General features: G+C 38.7%; 1 protein-coding gene across 5 annotated transcripts; it reads left to right on the top strand.

The window, feature by feature from the left end:
* Positions 1-2,928: 2,928 nt before the first annotated feature.
* On the top strand, positions 2,929-16,400 carry C1D (C1D nuclear receptor corepressor). Of its 5 annotated transcripts, XM_083828249.1 has the most exons (6): positions 3,240-3,315; positions 4,122-4,184; positions 11,178-11,324; positions 12,638-12,704; positions 13,187-13,242; positions 15,827-16,400. In XM_083828249.1, the coding sequence occupies exons 3-6, from the start codon at positions 11,178-11,180 to the stop codon at positions 16,001-16,003; spliced, it is 447 nt and encodes a 148-aa protein (XP_083684375.1). In that variant the 5' UTR covers positions 3,240-3,315; positions 4,122-4,184; the 3' UTR covers positions 16,004-16,400. The 5 variants fall into 5 exon arrangements, with proteins under 5 accessions (XP_083684377.1, XP_083684373.1, XP_083684375.1 ...); XM_083828251.1 differs by lacking the exons at positions 3,240-3,315; positions 4,122-4,184 and adding an exon at positions 2,929-3,100; XM_083828247.1 differs by lacking the exon at positions 4,122-4,184 and having other exon boundaries at positions 3,158-3,315.
* The last annotated feature ends 6,142 nt before the right edge of the window (positions 16,401-22,542 follow it).

Raw genomic sequence — 22,542 nt, forward strand, 5'->3', positions numbered from 1 at the left:
GTGTAACACTGCCAGGGTCCATAAAATCATCTCTCAGTCCAACAAGCAGGTCTGTGTGCAGCCTCTCTGGCTGAAGATCTCATTCCTTGTGAATATTTTCATGAACAAGGTGGTCATCCATGACCTTGCTGATCTTTCACAGTGTGCACAGCCACTGCTAATGCTGTGTTTTGTGGCGTTAGCTACAAAGGGCAGAAGGATGGTTTGCCAAAGCTGGGAATCCTGATGGTTGTGGGCAGAGCTGCACCTGGGTGGCTCTTTTGTCCTGCCCAGCCCATGGCATTGGGCCATTCCTTACTGCCTTCTGCTGTTCATCTTGTAGTGATTGGAGTTCTGTGAAGCTCTGTGCTGTCACACCGTCCCTCCTCGGGAGTATGGAGCCAGTGTCGGGATTGATATCATTTCCCAAGCTGCAATGTCATCCAGCTTTTTGTGAACAGCAAGGGTGCAGTGCTCTTTTCCGCGTGGTTGGCTGAGCTAGGGTTTTTAGTACGGATGGCCTGCCTGCCATTCCAGATTATTGAGTGATCCTGGAGGAAGGTGCTGAGAAGGGAGAGTGGGTGTAACCACCTCTCATCCACTTCAGAGTAACATGGGATGCCTCAGCTGCCCTAAGTGACTAAAAGCTGCTCCCACCTATGCAGAGCAACACTGTTACTGTTTCTGCTTTATGAGATTTTAATCATAAGGCACGTTTCAGAAGACAATAAAGTTTACAGATAATCTGGAGAATATCATTGTAGTATAATTTAATGAGATTCATTTTGCTTTCAAATACAATAATGTCCAAAGGAGGAGTAGCGTAATTAGTAAATTGTATCATTCAAACCACAGGGACACAATTGAGGACTCAACAGACATTAGAAAGAGTAGAATAGGGAGAGAATTTGAACAAAAAAAAAAGAAGAGATTGCAGCAGACCATTTTTTTGCACTGTTGAAGCTGACACAATCTTAGAATTTAGCACTGGGGGTGTCCGAGGACATTAGGGCAGCTTGAACACAGTGGTCTGACATAAGGACTGTACAAAATCTGTGTTTCTCTGGAGCTCTGATTTTCACCTAAGCTGTGAAAAGCCTGCTTAATCGAATGCACAATGGCAATTTATTTGTAATTCTCAGCAAGTCTTTTTATGTTGTCACTGGACACCCTGGGCTTCTGCTGATATTGAAACACATGGCTTCTGTCATGCTTGGAAAGATGACGTTTGGCTGTGACTTAAATAACCCCATCAATGTCACTGTCCTTGATATGGTGAGTAGGTACTCTTATTTGTCACGTTTTAATTGAAAATGCACGTTAGGTATATGTTTACCAAAAATGTTCTGTTAAAAAAGCTCAGATATTGTTCCTCATTCTTGTCATGAAAGGCAACAAAAAGCTTTCTTTTTCACAAAATCTGTGGGCCTCACCCTCAAGGTGAAAAGGCAGTTCAGCATTTTGAAAGAAATGCTTATAAAATATTACTGCATGTCTTAAATACAGCAAACATGTTTATCTTAAAGAATTATAGTCCTGATGAGAATACTGCAGGTGACCTCAGAACAGAAATCCTTCTGCTTACACGTAAGCATTACGGTTCCAGCCAAGTTGAGACTACAGGATTTGGCCTCCATGTCTGCTCTGCAAAGAATATTGACTCTGAAGGGGTCGATATATAGCGTGTGCAATGAATGAGATAAATCGTAATAAAGGAGTAATTACGTTAAAGATGCCTGTCATTTTGACTGTTTTGGCGAAAATATTTAGGATTGTTTTATGTTATTTTGGGAATGATAGAGAAAAATCGATAATCATTCATAGTCCTCTCAAATGAAATGGCTTCCATTAAGTACTGGATGGCTGTATAGCTTTTCCTGGATAGATTTTTGTATAGATATCCACACATAAAATCATAATATACTTTCACAGTGACACCAACATAAAACAACTGAATTACATAAGCTGTATTCAATCATATTTTGGCTGGGATAAAGACAAACCCTTAACTCCTCATTCACTGCTCTGAAAAACAAACAAGCATTGCAGCCATTTTAGGCAGAAAACAAATACATATATACCTAGCAATCTGCTTAGTGAACTGCCTCTAGAAATTCCAAGATCTATGGCACTTAAGTATACAAACTCTCGTTACCCAGACAAAAGCATAAATCTGTAGCAATTTGGAGCCAGTAGCAAGTCTATAACGTGTGTAAACCACTAGAAGGCGACAAAGAGCCACACTGTATGACTTGAAACGCTCCAACCTGTACTGCATTAATGCTATACGTGGTTATCATCTACAAACGGTTGAATCTGGACGTTGATCAGCATGTGTTGCATTTTCCTTTCATCTTTTAATTGAAAGAAAATATAGGGTTTAGGAAATATGACTCTGGCAGAAATGTCCTACCTAACATTTGGTAAATCAATTAGTCTATCGATCAACTTCCTCTCTGTGTTTCCAAACCTGACACGTGAATAGAAAGGTAGGAGTTAACTCAACATATGGCAAGTGTTCTTTGGTTCTTGTAGACACCGTGGCAGTCTGGAAGTGCAAACTTTTTATATTTAGGAGTTCAGGTCTTGCTGGTTTTGTTTGTTTGTTTTGTTCCCATTTATTCTGTTGCATTTCTAAACCTTATAAACTGAATCTCTCTTCAATTTACTTTTACACAGAGTGCACAGTTCTGTAGTTGTACTTGGAAAACTGGACAAGGTAAAGGAATTAGGCTGTGTTCTTTAAGAAATGGTTACGAAAATTCAGTGAAGTGGGTTATATTCTTCTGGTGACGTATTTGCAGTCAGTAGGGCTACCACTCCTCACCCCAGTGGTATCTGGGTCTATCCATGTTTGCATCCCCCATACAATCAGAAGGTTCTTAATGCATTCCTGCGTTTGCTACTTTCATAATTAACGTTATATTTAAAAAATTGCTTTTTCAGCCATTTTTGGTAGAAACCGCAAACGTAAACCTCAATCTCCATGAGGACAAGGCGATGACAAGATGTAAACAACATCTGAAGATCTTCAGATACGCTTCCAACGGGGCTAGGGGAAAGACTCTCGTTTGCGGCTCACGCTGATTTAACTAGAACAGCCGTATCAGAGCGCGGAGAGGTAAGTCAAACAATTAAGAGGATGCCCGTATCCAGCGGAGAAGCGCAAGGCAGCCAGGCGAGCTTCCCCCGGCCCCTCTGAGGGCTGCCCGCGGCCCGCCCCGCCCCGCTCCCCTCACAGGCGGGGCCCTGACGGCCGCCCTTCGCGCCCAACGGCCGCGGCGTGACGTCAGAGCGGCGTGACGTCAGAGCCGCGCGACGGAGCGGAGCGCGGAGGTAGGAGCGGCGGCCCCGCCTGGAGGACCCCCCCCCCCCTCCCCCCCCCCGGGGCGGCGGGGCCTGGCGCGGGGCGCGGCCGTTGGACGGCCCTGAGGGAACGGCCGTGAGGCGGGGGGGGGGCTTCGTGGGGTTTTAGGGCTTGGAGGGCGTTTCAAGGCTAAATAACGCTAAAATAGCGTCGCCGCTTGAGGAGCTGTGGTTAGTTAGTGGTTAGTTAGTGACTGCCGTGGGAAAAGCCTGGTTTTCAAAGGGAAGATACGCTTTGCACGTGCAGGCCGTGGTTAAAATAGCTGAGTAGCGCTTTTTCCCGTTGGTAGGCAGGCAGGTTATGCTTGAATCGTTAACTGCGAGTAATTTATAATAAAGAACTCTCCTGCTCTTGTGAAGGCGAAACTGGTCTCTTTCTGTGTCACAGCATCACGATTGGGAGTGTAGTTGCTACTAGCGACTTACTAGGGGACTTCAACTTGCAAACTAAACTTTAGCTTATGCCTTATTTTTAACAGTATGAATGTGTTTGTTAGCATTCTTAGGCTTCCTATCAGAAATGCAGGCATTTGGATAATTTGCAGAAATCCCACAGGCCGTTTGGATAAGCGTATTTCTAATTGGTTCTTCATATGTGCACAGATGATCTGATTTCTATATAAAATGCCAGCACTTAGCAAAGGTTTTTCTTTGTTTTTAATAACACCAGTAGAAAACTGTAGGATATGTATGGAATGCAGTGGTGAACAGAGAAAAGCATAAAATCCTTTAAATAAAACAGGATGCTGGAATAGTGTTGGTCACCATGTTTGCAGGTTGCAGAACCAGAGCTGGAGAAGGCAGCACAGAAAGAAGAAATAAAGGTGACTGATTGAGGGGTAAGAACAAGAGTGAAGTTTTATGTTGTTAACTCTAGAACTGATGCCGAAGGGATGTGGTAACGGACTAGGAAAGCTTTGAGATTGTAGATTTCACTACATTTGTCTGAGTTTCCTTTGCCCACTGCATTTGTTTTTCTCTATTCTTAAGGCAGGCCTGCTGTGTGTCATCCTGCTGGGCCTTGGGGTGCACACCACATTTAGTTACCTCTTCACACAGGCAGTGTTCTCCTCACTCACTTGTATGAGCTCAGTTTTTCTCTGCTGGGAAATTGTTTTGCTGGGTTCCTTTTTCCCTACTTCCTTTATTCTCCCAGTTCTCTATTCTCCCTCCTGTGTCAGGCTATGGTGACTGCCACGCACTTTCTTCCTGTGTCAGGCCAGCATGCATCTCTTCTCCATCCTACAATGATTTCTTATTTAATTCTCTCCCTGTGAAAACTCCATGTCCCCAGATTAGTTTTCTGTATTATTCACTCACTTTAGTGATTTTCTGCACATCCATTTTCTTTGCTGATAGTAGGTGGTCTCCTTTTTGTCAGTTTATTAGTTGTTAAATTGTGTTTAGGGGATAGGTAGAAAAGATTTTTTCTAGTTTTCTGCTGCATCAATAAGATTGTCAGCTAATGCTTATAACACAACATCCCACAGTTACTGCATTGTGCCAAACAAAAATGGGTAAATACGCTTCTAATAGTTGACCAAACTGTTTTGTTAGTGTGGTCAAGTAATGAGCAGCCAAAAATATTTTAGGATCGCTGCCCTAAACAGTAGTGGAAGGTAATGTATAGAGTGTAAATATAGGAAATTAAGTTCTGAGGAAAGGAAGGAAGTACTTTTTTCACAGAGTGTGGAACTACTGTCTAGAGGAAACAAGTGGCAGCAAATGATGGAAGTGGCAGTAAACACCGTGACTTAGAGGTGTTTACACTTGGTGCAACACCAGCTGCAGACTGGAGGCTGGTTATTTTCTGAGAGTTTGATAGGACAGAAGCGACGATTGCTGTCACAAACAAATAAATTGGAATACAGATAAATTGTCAGAGTGGTTCAGACTACGCAAGGGGACAGCAGTTTGCTGTAGAAGTTCTTCAGAGGTTCAGTGCGACCAAAAGTATTTTTTAGAGACCACTTTAGACACTCAAATTTAACATCACGTTAAAGTCCCAGTCTTGAATTGAGCTGTGCTAAAATAGTCCTGAATGTGAGAGCTCTTCAGAAAACCTCTCACAAGGAAGTGTTCTGGACATACCTAAAGAAAGCTGTCGTCGTCGTCGTACTTGCTGATGAGAGTACTGACAGGTTCGAGCTGAGCAAGGGCCAGTGTATGTTGCATTTGTCCAGCAGAGGAAATGACTGTGTCATCAGCCTTGGGGAATCCAGGACAGCTGATGACACTCCACAGAGAATAAATATGTTTTGGGAATCATGCAGATCAAGTTGAAGGTTTATATCAAAGCCGGTTTCTGTGTATATAAATGGGGCTGAAGTCAATATGGGCCAGCATGAGATACCCCATTTCTCACATCATATCCCCTATGGGCTGAAGCGTTAAGGCTCACTTGCAATATTCCTTTCCTTGAAATTTTGATAGTCTTTTAAGACAGAGCAAAATAAACTTTGCAGATCCTCTGAGGCTGAAGAAATTGGATCTCAGTGCCATCAGCAAGAGCCTGATGGCTGTGAGTCGTTTAGCAGGGTTTTTCTGTGCTCACTGGGACACTGACTGGAGCCTAGCTTTGGAGATGGGGTTGAAAATGATTGCTTGGTTGTTGCCTATTCATATTGTAGTGCTAGGGGCACGCTGGAGAGCTACCATGGCTCGAGTTGGGATATTCTTAAGGGGATCAAGATAAGCCTGTTGGTGCATACTTGGTATTTCATGGTAGGCTTAATTGCTTTTGCAATGGAAATCTTTCTTGCAAACAAGACTGTGAGTTGGCGTTTCAAGAGTGCTCTGACTAATTGTACTAGATGCGCTCTCCAGCTGCCCCAAGCTGGCTTGAAGGGCATCAGCAGCAAAACAGATCTGTGGACACAGTGATGACTAGCAGGTAACTAATGACTTGTTATGCTGCAATAATGCTGAAGAGCCTGTCACAGATCAGAGCCTATTGTACTTACAGCTTTGCAAACATGGAGTAAAATGGATATCTCTGTCCAAAATAAACTGGCTTTCTCTGCCCCAGAGAGGTTTGTAATCAAAGAACTTTGTTGTCATCTCTGGTAGATTTAAATTGAAATGCTTGTTCTGTATTCTAAGTGCTTGTTCCTTGTTGCTCAGTCCTACAGCTGCGGCAGTGAACTAAAGTTAGAGCAGAAGGGACAGACTCTGCTGTGCTTGTATATCACCTACATTTGCTGCAGGTTGTGAGTCAGAACTCAAGAGAGGGAGGACAGTGTCATTATCCTGAGAGCTGGTGGAGATGCTTGATCATACTGATGTTGCTAATGCATTTGATTAAGTTTGAAAGCATTTTATCTACCCTGATCGAAAGGGTTTGGGTTTCTTTTGGTTTTCTTTATGTAACCTGCAGGTATTAATGAAAAGGAGGAAAGTCTCATCTGATTTTTGTTAGCTGAATGATCTGAAAAAAGTAAAAGATTTGAGCTCAATATGAACGTAAGGCCTCCTAGGGCTTAAAAAAAAGGCAAGAATTAACATGAAGTGTTGAGATGCAATAGTAAGTGCGAAGAAGGATTCTGAATTACTTCTGTCTTTTGTTTGCTTGTTAGAAACGATTTCAGACGTAATTTTTATCCTGAATGTGCAGTTTTAATTGCAGGTGAAAACTATGTGCGTGACACTGACACTTAGAGCATATTTTAATTCTGCCTTTTGTGGATTCCTGTGGCCACCTTGATATATGCCTGTAGCTTCCATTACCTTCACCATGCACCTTCAGTGAAATCTCTCATAGGTGTACCCAGGGCCTAATTAGAGTTTGTCTTTCAGTATGAGAGATACAGTTTTGGTGTTGGGGTGGGCAGGGGGGAATGTTTGTGATGTTTTTTTTTTTTTTTTTAAAGCCATCCAGCAGTTGATTTCTGAGGCTTGTGCTAAAGCACTAGGTAAATTCAGAGATTATTCATAAAAGCCACCTGCAAATTATCCACAGTTCTACTTTTTCCTTTTCTTACCTTTGTATGCCAGCCATGGGTGTGCGTTTTTGAAAGGAGGAGTCTGCAGAGTTCTCTTCATTCTCCTGGAAGATAAATATGGACATAGACAATTTTGCTAATTGCTTTGTGTGCAGTCATCTGTTTTTTTAATATAAAATTCCTTAACACAGAATTTAATGCAGTTAGATCAGTAGCTGTGTTAGCACTGCAGCAAACTGCATTTAGTCATTTCTATATAGTCTGCAGAAGATGACGTCTCTCTTGCATTCCCCTTTTCATGTTTCTTTTATGCATTTCATTTCCAATATTTCCGTCCCTTCCCCGTTTGAATGCTCAGTGTATTCCTTGCTGTTTATACTATGTTAGCTGGAGAGAAAACAAGATATTCCTTGTTTTCTAAGTAGAATTTTACATAAATGTAGTTGTGTTGCTGAATAAATGAGAATTACCACTTGTGAAAACTCATTTTTTGGCACTTTTTAATCAGACTTAAATGCAATTAAACCCTCTTCGTGAGAAAACTTGTTACTTTTGTGATTTAAAGTTCTTTTCTTCTAGGCTTTTCTTCTATTTTTTTTTCCCTGTAAACTACATGAGAATTTTTGAGCTCAGAGTTAAAAGGGAAAGGTATTTTGGGTTGATGTTATGAAGTCATGCCATGTTTTTCATCACTTCTGGTGATGAAGGACAGGAGGACACTTCAGTGTCCTTAATCAAAGTAGACCTTTTCTATTTTATGCTTATGGGTTGTGAACTTTCCTTTCTGTTCTCAAAATTAAAGATCTTATAAAGTACTACCATCACACAACCGCAGTTTGTGTTCTGCATTATGTTATTACTTGATAATGAAACTGCTTTCTTATCCGTATTTCCCCTAATTTTCCCCATTATTCACATGTTTATCCAGCAAATATTTTCATTATCTTCACTTATCTTAATATTTGCACTATGGCTAATTTTTGAAGTCGGATCTCTGTGGCAAATAAAATACAATTGAAATCCAACAAAGAAATCCTGTGCAGTAAACATCCACTTCAGCAACTGAATTAAAATTCTGCTTGCTCAAAATGCATAGGGAAACACTTGTAGAGCTTTGAGGAAATCTTGTTTGTGGTTTAATCACTGAAACATAACTACTGAGGGCAGCGTAGCCTTTAGGCGTGTTTACAGAGCCACTGATAGGTCTCAGTTCCTTGCATCCCTGGCTTTGTCATTCAGCAGGTGTGACTGTGCAGTCTGTGTGTTGATTTTGGCAGAAACACTTTCTGGTGTACTTGTTTTCTGATGCAGTGTAAGGTTTGTTCTTGTTGATTTAATGCTCTCAAAACTATTTTAGGCTGTTGACTGCTGCTGTGTTGTTGGCATGTGCCAGCGCTGTAATGTATCCTGCTTAGAGATTAGTAATGCTGAAACAATAGTCTAATGAAAAGAGAGAAGTCCCTACACAGCAGGAGTAGGAACTGGCTCTAGTTCCCGTTGAAATGAACAGAAAACACAAGTCCAACAAACTCTTCCCTCTCCCAGGGCAGCAGCAGTAGACTTAGCCTCTGCGTGGTAGGCTTCATGGTAACGTGCAGCCTTCTTCCATGGAAGGCTGAGGCGGTTTTTCCCTTTCTTTGCTAACTGAATGCCAAGTAAATACATCATGTTACGAGGGCAGTTCTTTCTGATTCATGAGGCAGCAATCACAGAAAAATGTATTTTGGGCTGCATCTGTTCTTTCCTTTTATCTTGCTGTTGTTTTTCTGCCTCATTCTTTAGGTCTAGCTTGGGATATTGAGAAGAATGTCATGTATGTTGCAGTGCCTCTTCGTCCATGTAGCTGTGGTTAAAAAAAAAAAGCTTGGACTAGTTTTGGTGATATGTTCCTGCTGTAGGAGTTTGCTGTTTTTTTTTCTGTAGTTGCTGGTGCCTGATGTCCTGATAAAGGGAGAGAGAAAAGTTGGAATTTGTCAGTGTTTTCACGCATGTCTATAAAATTTAGACCATAGTAGATAAAGGATTGGAGAGAATGGTAAAGCCCCATATATTGATGGATTGGATTACGTCTCTGTCCCTGTATGCGTAAGTATAGTAACTGTGCGCTGACAGATAGCTTCTAACCAGGCTTAACTGTATCAACAGCTGGGAGAGTCTAGTTTCTTCTGTAGCTTTGCGTAGTTTTTGTGCTGCGTTTTAAGACTACAACATAGCAACAGAGACAGTGGACTCGCTCAGTCAGCCTAAGGAGGGTGCAGTTAGCCAGGAGAGAATGAAATGCAAACAATATTGTCATAAAGGGCAGAAATAACTGTATTGGTATCTTGCCTTTCTGTGACAGTATCTCGTCAGTTCAGCTCAGCTTTCTTGCTCAGATAAGCTGCAGGTGACTGAAAAGGTGTTTAGATGGAGTGAGTTATGTGCTGGGGTAGGGAGGGGACCTTCATATTGTAATGCTGTACTGACTCTGAAACTCTGACCAGGATGAAAAGTCATGCAGCCGAGTAGGATTATAATTCTAAACCATGCAAATAACAGCAATGGAAATGGGCTTGTTAAGTGGCTGATCATATGTTTGGCATCGCGCTGGTGTGGTTAAAAACAAGTTGTAGGCGAGCCTGAGTAAAATAGCTCCACACTGTTTTTCCTTCCAATCTTTGTCCTGCTTGACCTCCAGACGACAACATAAATAAAAAGAAACCTCTCTCACACAAACCAAGCTCTTGCCAGGAAAAGGGAAAGATCAAATCTTTATCTAAAACAAACTCCAGTGATGTGACAGCTGTTTGCTGTTTCCTTGCTGTTTGCACGGGCTGTATGGCTTGGTGTTCATAGATCAAACTTGCAAAGTGCAGTTTCTCCAACTAATGCTCCCACCCCCTGTACTCAGCAGCTGGGAGTGAGATTATCACACTGACCCTACGTAGAAGGGGCTGCGGTGCTCCAGGTGCTCACACTGTTCCTGATGCAGCCCAACAAATGGGCAGGAAAGTGATGTATTTCATTTCTTTCCTTATAACATTTGAAAAAAAAAATCATTGCTCAGTCAGTAGAAGCTGTAGAAAATAACATAGCTTTAAGTAACATCAACTCCCCAAGATAATAAGTGATTTATGATTAGAGAGGAATTAAAGATCTTGATCGTAAGCCAGCAGCCAGATGGCTTGGCAGTAGCCGTGCCATGTTACCATGAATTCTGGGATCAAAAATGGAGAGCTCTGGGATTTTTCACATCTTTGTTGATCTCACAGTTGCTTTGCGTAGATATGTCCTCAAGATTTGCAGAGTATTCTGAAATCAAAATGAGCTCAGCATCGTTTACTGGTAGAGTTATATCGCAGATTATAATACCCCGTAGAGAATTCCAAAAACTGGATACAGGGTCCACAAGAAGAGTTTCTTGGACAAAATCCTAAATTTAGGATTGGAAGATGTAACTGACCCTGACATAACTGGTGCTGGATAACCGCTTTGAGGCTGAAGTAATGTCTGTTGCTAAGATGGGCTGAAGCCCTATCGCTGCTTTCTTAGAGCTCTGCCTGTTGTTTGGTGCAGCTCTCTGTGTACTGTGATTTATGGAGCACTTCTTTTACGCAAGCAAATAATTTCTATCACAGACCATAAAAGTTAAAAACTGGTTTAGGGCTGGTACAAGAATAGGTACTACGGTCGTGTCATTTGTAATGCTCCTTCATGCAGTTCTGCACATCAGTTGAGAGATATCACTGAAACCACAGGACCTTTAACTGTGTCAGCACTGATGTTACTTGCGAGAACTCTTCAGGAGATGTTTTCTATAATGTTTAATGAATAAATGTTAACACTTTGTATTTTAAAATAGTCTTTTTGAGTCTGTAAGGAGGATTATTTAGTTTTGTTTCTTTTTTCCAGATGGAAATGTCGGAAGATGATATTAACACAGAAGAATACCCCACTGAAATTCATGATTATCTTAAAACATTTGAAAAATCTCTTAGTTCTGTAGATGAGATGCTGAAGACGATGATGTCTGTTCCTAGACGTGAGCTTTTCCAAAAGGTAAATCATTTTCCTTTTGACAGCCTTTCTGTTATTAAAACAGGAGTAGTTTGGAACCTGAATTGAATAAAAGGGTCTGTTTGGCTAGCCATTGTACAGACAAATAACAAATATGACACTCCCTACCCTAATGTTTGAAACTTATATTTCTAAGGTACCCAGAGGGTGTTACAAACGAAGCAATGAAATACATGTTCTTCTAAGGTAGAAAGTGATGATCCTACCAGCACATCGTTTAGGTAAAGGGCATTCCACCTTATTCCTGACCTTCCTGAAAGTGCGTGCTGAGTGCTCTTCTGGACTGGAGAGCTCACTAACAGTTGTCTGAGACCTTTTCGCTATAAACTTCATGGAACTTGGTTAATACAGAAGGATGCAAAGATGATTTGGCAACATTGAGAATTGATCTTCTGATTCTAGAAATCCAGACTTGCAGAATTTGATGCTTGAAAAACTGAGCTTTCTCCTCTAGCTGTGTTATAAGCACAAGTCTGTAAAATGTGTGGTTTTTCTTCAGGACATAAAGATAGAGGAAGGTACTGCTTGAAGACGTCATACAAGCCTGTCTTTTGACATTTAAGACCTAACATGTAACTTCCTTTTTTTTTTTTTAAGGCAAGAAAAAGCTAACATGTGAGGGAACTTCTTTATTCTCTGAGGATTTCTAACATAAATAAATGAAGAAAATGGTCTTGACAACACCAATCTTTTGACAGTATCCATGTTGGAACTAGGGAGCTGTACAATGATCTTATCAGAGTTTCTGGAAATCCTATAGGACTAAAACAGTAAATTGACTTTGACAGTTGAAGGGAAAAAATAAACCAACTCATTACCTTTATTCTTCCTTTGCTGTGCAGCCCTAAGTATTCCAGCATGCGTTGAACACAGTCTAACATGTATAGTGTTAATGTTCATACTTGCATTTGAGCTTCTGCAATCTTAAGACATTCTTTTTAATTCCAGTGGTAGCAGAAACTATTTTAAGTTTCTGTGGAAAAAATAGGGATCTTCCTGACTATGGGAACAATAGTCTGAGTTACGTGCTAATCGATTTTGTGCTTTTGGCTATCTGGGATTGTGGCATTTAATACCGAACTGGAAAAATGATGTGAATACTTGAAGAGGAGGGAATGGTTCTGTGATGGCAGGAAAGTAGGCTTGGATATGTTCTCAGTGAACTTGTGTTGTTAAAAAAAAAAAAAAAAGCTCATTCAGTGTATATGAATGCATTCATAGGCAATGCTAAAATGGGAATATTACTAAAATCTGTGCACATCTTGCTTAATGTTTAAATGTTTTTTTTATTCTAGTTAGAGCCTCTTGAGCAAGTAAAGCTGGATTTGGTTTCAGCATACACATTAAATTCAATGTTTTGGGGTAAGTATATGATAGGAAATAGTTCAAATGATCACCATTTGAACATTTTCTAGACAGCTGCAAACATTAAATAACCATATTTCATAGCCAAATAATTAGAAACTAGTAATTACCCTGAGGACCCAAATTACTGCCATTCTTGGGGTAAATGATGTTGAAATTCCAAATCAGAAATTGCTGATTACAAAGGCTGACTTTGTACATGCATGAAGATCTTTGTACCTTTTTTTCCTGTTGTTGGCAACCTTTTCAGTCCTTCTTGAAAGGACAAGGTTTAACCACATTATGTATATTTATTTATTATATATATGCATTTTTTAACTGCAATATTTCATGACTGTAGTGCATCAGATACTTAACCATACGGTTAGCACCAAGGCTAATAATTTTATGTGGAAACTACACTTTCCTATATAACCAATTGACTGTGCCCTTGGTCATCACAGCCTTCCACTTCAAAAAAAAATGTTTTCTTCTTGTAGTATACTTGGCTACTCAGGGAATCAATCCAAAGGAACATCCAGTGAAACAAGAACTGGTAAGATTTTTGCAATGCATGCATTGCAATATTTTACTTTCCCAGGACAGTTAACTCATACAGAAATAAATGTGTATTTAAATCTATGTTTAAAATTGGTATATTGCCATAATAGCACACACATGCTACATAGTGTTACATAATTGCCTGTTCATATGCCCTGCTGGGTTCTCTAAATTAAGGAAGTCATATTTTCAGTTCCCAACAATACAGTTTAAAGCATCGCTGTAGAGCCTGCTGAAATAAGAACACGATGAACAGTGTCATCATCTTACCTTTCCTGTTCCCCACCTTTGTTTTGAGAATTGAATTCAGAACAGAATAGCTTTTCACTTGGATCTGTTAAATGGAAAAATGTTACATGCCTGATAATAATTTATCACTTCCAATATGGCATTTTTTTTTATAAATACTTGGAATCATGTTAATCTCTGAGGCTGCCTTTTCTTGCTTTTGTATGACTCTGAAAGTATAGTGTGGTTGATTTACTAGCAGAGACGGGAAAGAGCCCCCCCCTTCCAAGTCCTCCATTAATTCATTTTCTCAGCAGTAAAGAATCCAGTTCAGCAACAAAGCTAAAAGCTTTTTTGGCACCAGTTGTATGTGTATTGTCCAGTAATTCTGCATTAGTGACATATTTACAACCTATAATAAATCTTTTAGGTTTGTCTCTATATTCCATTTAGATGCATGAGTACAGTATAGAAACCATGGTATCTTGAAAATTCTGCTGACTTGGAAAAAAAATAAAATCATTTAGCTTGAAGAAAAAAATGGAAATCAAAACTTACAGCTAGACATTTTAATTCCTGTATAAATGAAAACATTAAATTTGGGCAATTGTCAGATACTTAGATAAAATGTAATCCTTACGTAACCTGGGCAATGGAAGATAGGACTGAAAAATGTGGAAAGCTAGGCTGAATAACAATACTATTTTTAATTTTGTGAGATTTTCAGTAGTCTAGACTGTATCATATTAAAAAATGGATCAGTTAATATTTCACAAGCTTTCAATCAGTTTCTTGTTCCTCCTATATTACATAGTGTCTGAATATTGTGTTAATTTAGCTATACTAAAAACAAATTGTAAGTCTTCTGCTGTGGATATTTTATGCCGGTATTTTACTTCACAATTGCCAGTCATTTTAACTTGAAGAATGAGTGAATTATCATAGGCTAGATTCTTATCCAGGTTTCTTTTCCTTCTACAAGTATGAAGGTGAATGAATGTGCTTTCCTTCCTTCCAGGAGTATTGTAATGTTCTTATTTGTGTGGAAAGGGAGTAAAAAAGACTGTTCTGTCATGATTGTTTTGCTTTTAGAATTGCTCCTTCTGTATATACAGAGAGTACAATGGAATTCAAACGATATTAATAAAGCTCACATTCAAGCTATCAGAGTTCATTTCTTTTGCCACTTTGACATCTGTCAGCTCCTTCTTCCCATGCCGATGTATGTAGGCTTGCCACCTGTTCTCATTAGCCATCTCAGTCACCAAAGGAATACTGCAGTCTGTCATGATTTTGGGCTCTGTAAGGCTGTCTTCATTAAAGCTAGGTTTTTGATACGGAAAGAGCGTCCCAACTTCTTGACAAATCATTTGCTTGTATGGGTCACTGAAGAACTGAAAATCAGTTTTGTAGTGTAGATTTTGTAACTTATGTTCCTGATTAAAAAAGCTATCAGTGGCTGTGTGGGTTATCAGCATGTATTTAGTTACCAGTATCCATAAATGTTCTGTTAATCCACACTTATATGTTGCTTTACCTGACACATGAATTGGATGTGCTTTACACACACATTACTGCTGTTTATTGTTTTTATTACAGTAACACCTAAAGGCCCTGAGGTTCAAGGCCATAATTGGACTAAATAGCTAGATGTGAAATCTGTCAGCCAAGTTATGTATTTTAGAGAATTAGTGTCAGTGTCCCCTCTACTTAGTGGAGAGAAGCAGGCACTTCAGAGGGTGATTCCCATCTTAAAGGGTTTTAATTACACCCTCAGAGTACCTTTGTTTATTGATCGCAGAACTGGCTGAGGATGATTGGGTACATAGATGAGATTATTAAACTGGGATGCGGCTGAATCGGAGCCATGCTTTGTTTAAAAAAGTGTAGGCATTAAATAGTTATGATAGACTAAGATGACAAGAAAGGAAAGTATTCCCTCGCTTTATGGAACGACAGTGGAAACAGACAACAGACTTTTTAGTTATTTACGGTCATGAAAGAAACCTCTGGTACAGCTGGAAATCTTAGGCCAAATTCCTAATCAGGTTCAGTATCTTGTGTTTTCACTTTGCAAGATAAATAAAATTGTCTCACTGTAAATTTGTAGTATTTCATGTACACTTGGTGATGGATGTCATGCAAATATTAGTACAGTAGATATCTGTGGTGGAAAATCAGCTAAAAGGGAAGCCTGAAGTTTGCAAAGAGCCTTATATGTATTTAGAAGATGCGATTTTTTTCTGTGTATTATGGTCACAGAAGTATGCCATGCGGAGTGCTTCTACTCATTGATTTCACTTTAGCAGCAATCTTGGAAGAATGGTGTGAAATGTATTTTTTTTTTCTAGGAGAGAATAAGAACATACATGAACAAGGTCAAAGAAATAGCAGACAAGAAAAAGGCATCTAAACTTGATAAAGGAGCAGCTTCCAGATTTGTAAGAAATGCACTGTGGGAACCAAGCCCTGAAAATGAACGTACCTCCAAAACTCCTGCTAAAGCAAAAAAGAGAAAGATGGACTAAATTTTTGTAATAGAAAAAATCCTCATATAATCAGAGACTCCTAGAATTACCAAAATGTGGTTTGTACGCTGTATGAGTTTAACAGAAGTGCTATATAGCAACATCCTGATGAAGTTATACTTAAAAAAAAAAAAAATAAAAAAATACAGGATTGTATTTTGTCTAGAACATATCACTGAGGTAATCCCATTATATGTATATCTGATGTATCAGATGTGCCATTTGATGCTAGAGAAGTAACATTTCATTACTCAAATGATGATGACCTGACATAAACTTGCTGTTAATGGATACTAGTGTTGTTTGTTATAATGCTTAAGATTTTTTTTTACTCCTGAATGATTGTCAATTTTTATATGTATTTAATATCCTGAATAATAAAACCAGTCTCAAATGATGCTGTCTAGTTTGTGGTGTTTACGTTTAAAAAAAAAAGTTTACTTTCCCATTGTCATTGTGTGAAATGCTGTATTTGTAGTGTATGCAAGGTTTATTCACTGTGTTAAACTGTTTCCTTTTCGGCTTCTGGATTTGAATTTGTGCCATATTCTCTTACTTCAGTTGCCTCTGAGGAAACTGATCTTCAAGGGCTATGAGCAAACAGCCTGAATTCCTCTCTAAGCCCCTGTGTCAGTCAATGGAAAAAAAAACACATAACCCAAGAGGGTTCTTTGTAGGGGCTGAACAAAGGAGCAGCCAGGGGACAGCTATTAGGAAATAGCACATGCAGGAACTTGATTGGAATTTTGTCTGCAGTGCTCATCTCTTACTGCTGACACAGAGAATGTGCTGTGAGGTGATAGGAGTGTGGTCATTCATTGCTATTTCTTAGATCTTCATTGGGGATAGCATTCTCTGGTGCAGTTCAAACTACTCTTCTGCCTTACAAAATATTCGTTTTCTTCAGATAAATCCAGAAATCCAGTACACCTACTATAGTACTGAAAGCTGAATGATTTACAAGGGATGATTATGGTCCTTAGAGTCATACTACATCGTGCAATGCAGAATCTGGAATAGTTTGAATGAGGTGCTAAAATGAAGGTTCCCTTGTCATTGAATGTCCGATAATAAATATTTAAAGGTAAAAGATTATCAAGTTCAATAAACTCAATTGTGTATTCTAGAAACTTTTTCAGTGACTAGTATGAATTTACACGTTTTTGTTTGTAATAAAATCTTTGAATAAATAGCACTGCCTTCAATCCAGTTAAAGCAATCTAACTAAAGAGAACTTGCTTATACAGATGCTCATGCAGGTACCTAACTGCAGCCTCAAATCTACAGGGCTACTTGTGCGTATACATGTCAAAGACCTGTAAACATTTGACAGCTGAAAGCTAAAATTGAGACTGTTTTGTTTCTACAGGTTAATGTCAGAGTTATGCAAAATAAAAGTGCTATTAGACTCATGAGTCTTTTGTTGCGATTGAAGTTAAAAATATGAAAGATCCCAAGTGTGTTCTCACCAAAGACAGCAATACTCATGTAAAGCAGCTCCTCTTGGTATGTTCAGTTAGGTTTGGGCAGTTTATTTGGAAATCTGTCCAGTCCTGCAATCCTTTTGAACTTATTGCTGCAAATGGTACCTGTAGAATATTATAATCAGAATTCTGAACTTGTGTGGGTGTAGATACTTTCACATGCAAAGCATGAGTTTCAAAACGTCAATCTCAAACACAGTTAATTTTTTTTTTTAATTTAGAGGACAGGTTTCCTATGAACTAATTAGTAATAAAATAGGATAGAAGTGGTATAAAGTGGCACAAGCCACAAGCACTATAATATAGAGATTTTCTGGGAGATGGTGTCTTCTACTTTGGCACGCTGTCTTGAGGAAACAGGTAGATCAGCTTGTATTTATGCACAATGCTGTTAATTAAAAGGGAATTGAAGGACGTTTCCATTACATGATTTTCCTCTTAAGCTTCTCAATTACAGCTTTTCTTTTAAAAGGTTAATTTCTAAAAAGGATCGTAATTCAGTGTCCAGTGAAGTGCACAGCTTTCATTGGTAAATGTTTAAACAAGAATAATGCAAGGATATTAGCTAAGAGTTACTGAGGTAGAAATCTGTCTAGTATAATTAATTATTTTACAGGTAGCTGGCATTTGTGATAAGCCAGTTTATATACGTGTTACAAATGTAACTCTGCAAATGCTTTCGGCTTGTATGGATGTTCTGGTGACAAAGCCTGCGTTTGTGGCTTTTTCAATGCAAAGAAAACAATCCCTTCAAATGGAGGAGCATCACCGTGGTCCTGTTACTGACTCTTGGCCTTAGTAGAAAGAGGCTTGAAATACACGATCGTGAATGCCAAGTATTTTTATATATCACTGAAGTGTTCTTAGGAACATCTGAACTTCAGGATATACTTTTGGCTTCATCTCAAATACGAAATGACCGAACACAGTCTGTGTGCATGAATGGATATAAATCTTAGTTTGTAGAATGGTTCTGAAAAGGCCCGGAAGTCTAGGAAAATATCTGGGAGATTTCTAGTCCCATTGCTGTATGTGCAGAATATGGTGCAGAAATGCCAATTCTGCACTGGTTAATGCAAATGTAATGTTAAAAAAATGTAGTGCAAAGCATTACTATTATAAGTTACTGGTACTAAGTATTAACGAACTTAAGGGATTTAAAGAGAGCATTAAGGTACATGTGACACCTCCCTGCTCTATCTTGGTTTTGCTACTGCAAGTACATTAAGGCTTAAAATTGCTGCTTCTGGGAATGTTTTTAACCAATGCAATGAGAAAAAATTGTAAAAATCTTAATTTACGGTACAGATATGTATGTAGTTGGACTAACCAGAGGCTATAGTCAATGATGTCAAACTTAGATGGTTTTGTGTTCAAGTTTCAAGTTAAAAGTGAAAATAGTATTTACTTTTTAAAGTTACATCTGTGTTTTGATATGTGCATTTAATACGTTAGCTGCTAATCTTTGGACTTTTCTTGCTTTCTAGTCTTTGCCACAATAAAGCAGTGATATTGCTAAGAGCATGAGAAGTTAGCAGCTATGACTAGAATTTGATAGAAGATCACTTGGGGAATTTTCTAAGCTTACCAAAGAAAAACTAGAAGATAAATGAAAATGCAACTCAAGATTTTAAGCCACGCTAGTGCTAGCATTAAATAACTGCATTAAAGTAACAAACAGTACTTGGGGGCTTCCATGGGAGTTCTGTGCGTGACCTAATTTGGAGGTCATTAGATGGTCATTGATTCAATCTGCTTTGAAGTCAGTGGGAGAATTTCCACTGACATTAAAGAACTTCGGTCCGTGAATAAGTGTGGCTTCATTGAACTGCTGCAGTTGGACATGAAAAGTAAATTATTCAGTTATCAAATCTATGGCTTGGGACTTCATAGTAAGTGTCTGGTCCCCTACTCAAAGTGTTTTTTCAGCCTGAATTATCTTTTTCTTATTATTTCTTATTATTATTTCTTATCTTTAAATGACTAATGAGAGAGCCCTTCCTCTCTCCACCACACCTGTGCTTCTCAGAAAAATATTGCATGGAGAAAACTCCCAAGTCATTAACTGTCACAGCCATGTAAAGAGATTTTTACCAGAACTAAACAGAAGTCGCTGACTGTAGAAACTGTCTGCTCCCAGCCGTGTGAAGTTGCTGCAGATCTGTTCCTAGAAAATATCTCTTGATCTTCCTCGAAGACAGTAAGAAAGCTTACGGTGACTGCACACAAATGAGGAATCTTACTAGAAATTTGATTCCCATTGTTATAAATGTTTGTCATGAATTGGGAAGTCAACATATCACTGGTGTTCATTTCTATTCCTTCAGTATTTTTATTACTGGAGAACTACATCCTCAAGAGCGAATGTTTTATGTCATCCTAATTTCTCCTGGTTGTAAAAATCAATACTAGCATAAAGCCTTGTCAAAAAGTATTAATGTTACAGTTTCATTGGAAATCTCCTCAGAACACAGTTATATGGAATGATAAAAGCTGAAGAAGGATCAAATTACCTTGGAAACTTAGCTATAAAAATAAACTCAATTCTTAAGTGTAAGTTTCTTAATTCTTCAGGATTAAGTATTTCGTTGGAATTAAGAGGGAGACCAAAATCTATTTTTTAAACTTTGGGGCTGGGGCCATTATAAATGTAAACAAAAATCCTGGTTTTCATAGTAAATAACATGGGCTAGGGGTTGATGAGGATTTGGTTCTGCAATCCCAGAAGAGATGTAGTTGACCTGGAACAAGGCTTCTGTCAGCTGCTGACCAGCTGCTTTAGAGAGCTGAGGTGTAAGGGAACAACAGCACACCATTTTTTATGTAAATTGGAAGTTGAAAAAAATTAACTTCAGCCGAACATTTTAGTGATATGCAAATCAGAATATAATGGGAGAAGTGATCATGAGACTTTGCAGAGATGTTCTGCTTGTTCAGCAAAGTAAGTCTGGCAAACTTAAAGTAAGAGATACTTTCCAATTTAGAGACAAAATAATTTAAACTGGTTGCAGCCCAAATGTGGACAGGTTATGCCTTTGCCATAATGTACAGGTGCTGAAACGGGGCATTTGTTAAAAAAAAACCCTACACGTACACATTTCTTAGAAGTTTAATGGGCAGTGATTAAAAAAAAATGTTAGGCTACAGCAATTTAAGGGAAATGATATATAAAGTAAATAATGCAATTTGTCATTTTAGAATCATCTGTCACATACTAGGAAAAAATGCATTAAGGTTCTGCAGCATGATACCACCATTTTTCTTTTTGCTTGTTTGCTTGAGTGTTAATACCTTGCATTGAGTTCCGGAGAATCTATATGAATGCTTTTGTCTTGCAGATCACTCTTATCATCCTCAGCATTTGCGTTTGTCTTTTTTTCCACTTCTGCTTTCCAATATGATGCATTCATAATATTTTACTGATAGACCTAACAACTTGCCTTTTTGCTGACTTTTAACCTTCCCTTTAGGAGAAGATTACAGACCTATGGAATACTTAGTGCTGGTGATCTAAGAAGCAGACCTTGAATGGCTCAGTTTTCATCAGCTGTACCAAAGGGAAAAGAGAGAAGGCTTGTTTTTACTTCTAAGCTGAGTGAATATGGCGTGGAAATCTTGTAATGGCAAGGTATCAATTTTGTAAAGTGATATATTTCAGAGGGGATACTAAATTTGACTGTGAATAAAAAGCTTTATAAATGGAACATTTAAGAGGCTATCTTTTACTTTTCAGTGTAGGGTTGCCTTGAAATGCATCATTTCAATTTGGCAGTCCCAGCAAATGGATGGAAGCAATTCAGTATGATAATTCAGTATTGCCAAGAGGCTTCTTCTCTGTCTAGTGTGGACACATTCCATGGACGAATTTAAAACCTATATTAAGTTATAGAAAACAGGTCTCATTCTGTTCCAGCTTTACACCAAGCCAGTCTTGATTTCTAAGGTACCTAGAGTGGCTATCTGAAGAGTACATCAACAAAATCACTTCCAAGATAAGGATCACCCGAAATTCGTGAAACATCTTGCACAACAACAATTCAGAATAGGCAGAAAAAGAAATGGAGTCTAGCTGTGCTTGCAAATGAACTCGTATAAAGTAGCAATTCTAGGGGCAAATTTTAGCAGCGTTTTACCAGCACAGTCTGTTACAGTAAATAAGCAGTTGCTGAGTTACACAAGTAAACTTGCATGAAAAGCAGTAGTATTTGATATCCTCTCATTTGATATGAATGATCGTTTTCATGAAGACGTTTCAGATTTTATTTTCTGTCTTCTAGAATGTTTATTTTTTCTTCATCATTTGAGTGGTTTTGGCCTTGCGGGAACAAATTTGTTGTTGTTTGAAGGCACAGAGTTACTGTCCCTATTATTAAACGGTGAGAAGGAGAGATGCCTAGTAACAAACATCATTAAGCTGGACAGCATAAACAATCTTTTTAATTTGTTGCCCTGGGCTAACAAACCTACTCCCCAACTCACACACAAGACCAAACATGTTTTCTCATGCAATGTTTCCATGGAGAGAACATTTCCTCAAGGCAGTAAATCTCACGAGGTGCTGCTGTGTATGTACACAGTACACATCCACCTGCATGTTATGCATCTCCTGAATGGCAGACAGTTCTCTCAGTGTTTATCAGAATCAAAAGTGTGTATTATTAATGAAATGCTACTGTTGGTGATTGTGTATAACATCATAGGCTCTATTCCTGTAAGTCACCTCAACTCGATTTAGTTAGAGACAGAGCAGTAAAAGTCCAGCACAAAAGAACATAATTTGTTTTTATGTAGGTATGCATGTCTATATGTATCGTATAGCAAAAACAGCACTAAAATCTAGCTGATTTTAAGTCTCTGATTTCCAGTGAAGTTTGTCTGCTAGTTAAAGGCGGCTTCCTTGATGCAGAGACAGAGTTTGTTAAGCTTATTTGTCTTTTATTATGTAGAGGGCTTACCACTCATACTTGCACAAAGTGCCTTAACTCCGTATTATAATGATCTCTTCCCAGATTTGTATAATTTAGCCAGCTTTTAACTACTTATATTGTTTGGTCT

Source organism: Anser anser (assembly GCF_964211835.1).
Source record: "Anser anser genome assembly, chromosome: 3".
In the NCBI taxonomy this organism is placed as follows: domain Eukaryota; kingdom Metazoa; phylum Chordata; class Aves; order Anseriformes; family Anatidae; genus Anser; species Anser anser.

Coding starts and splice junctions, on each gene's coding strand:
- C1D (XM_083828251.1), top strand. CDS start 11,178: ATGGAAATGTCGGAAGATGATATTAACACAGAAGAATACCCCACTGAA. Junction 12,705..13,186: donor ATTAAATTCAATGTTTTGGG/GTAAGTATATGA, acceptor TTCTTCTTGTAG/TATACTTGGCTACTCAGGGA. Junction 13,243..15,826: donor ATCCAGTGAAACAAGAACTG/GTAAGATTTTTG, acceptor TTTTTTTTCTAG/GAGAGAATAAGAACATACAT.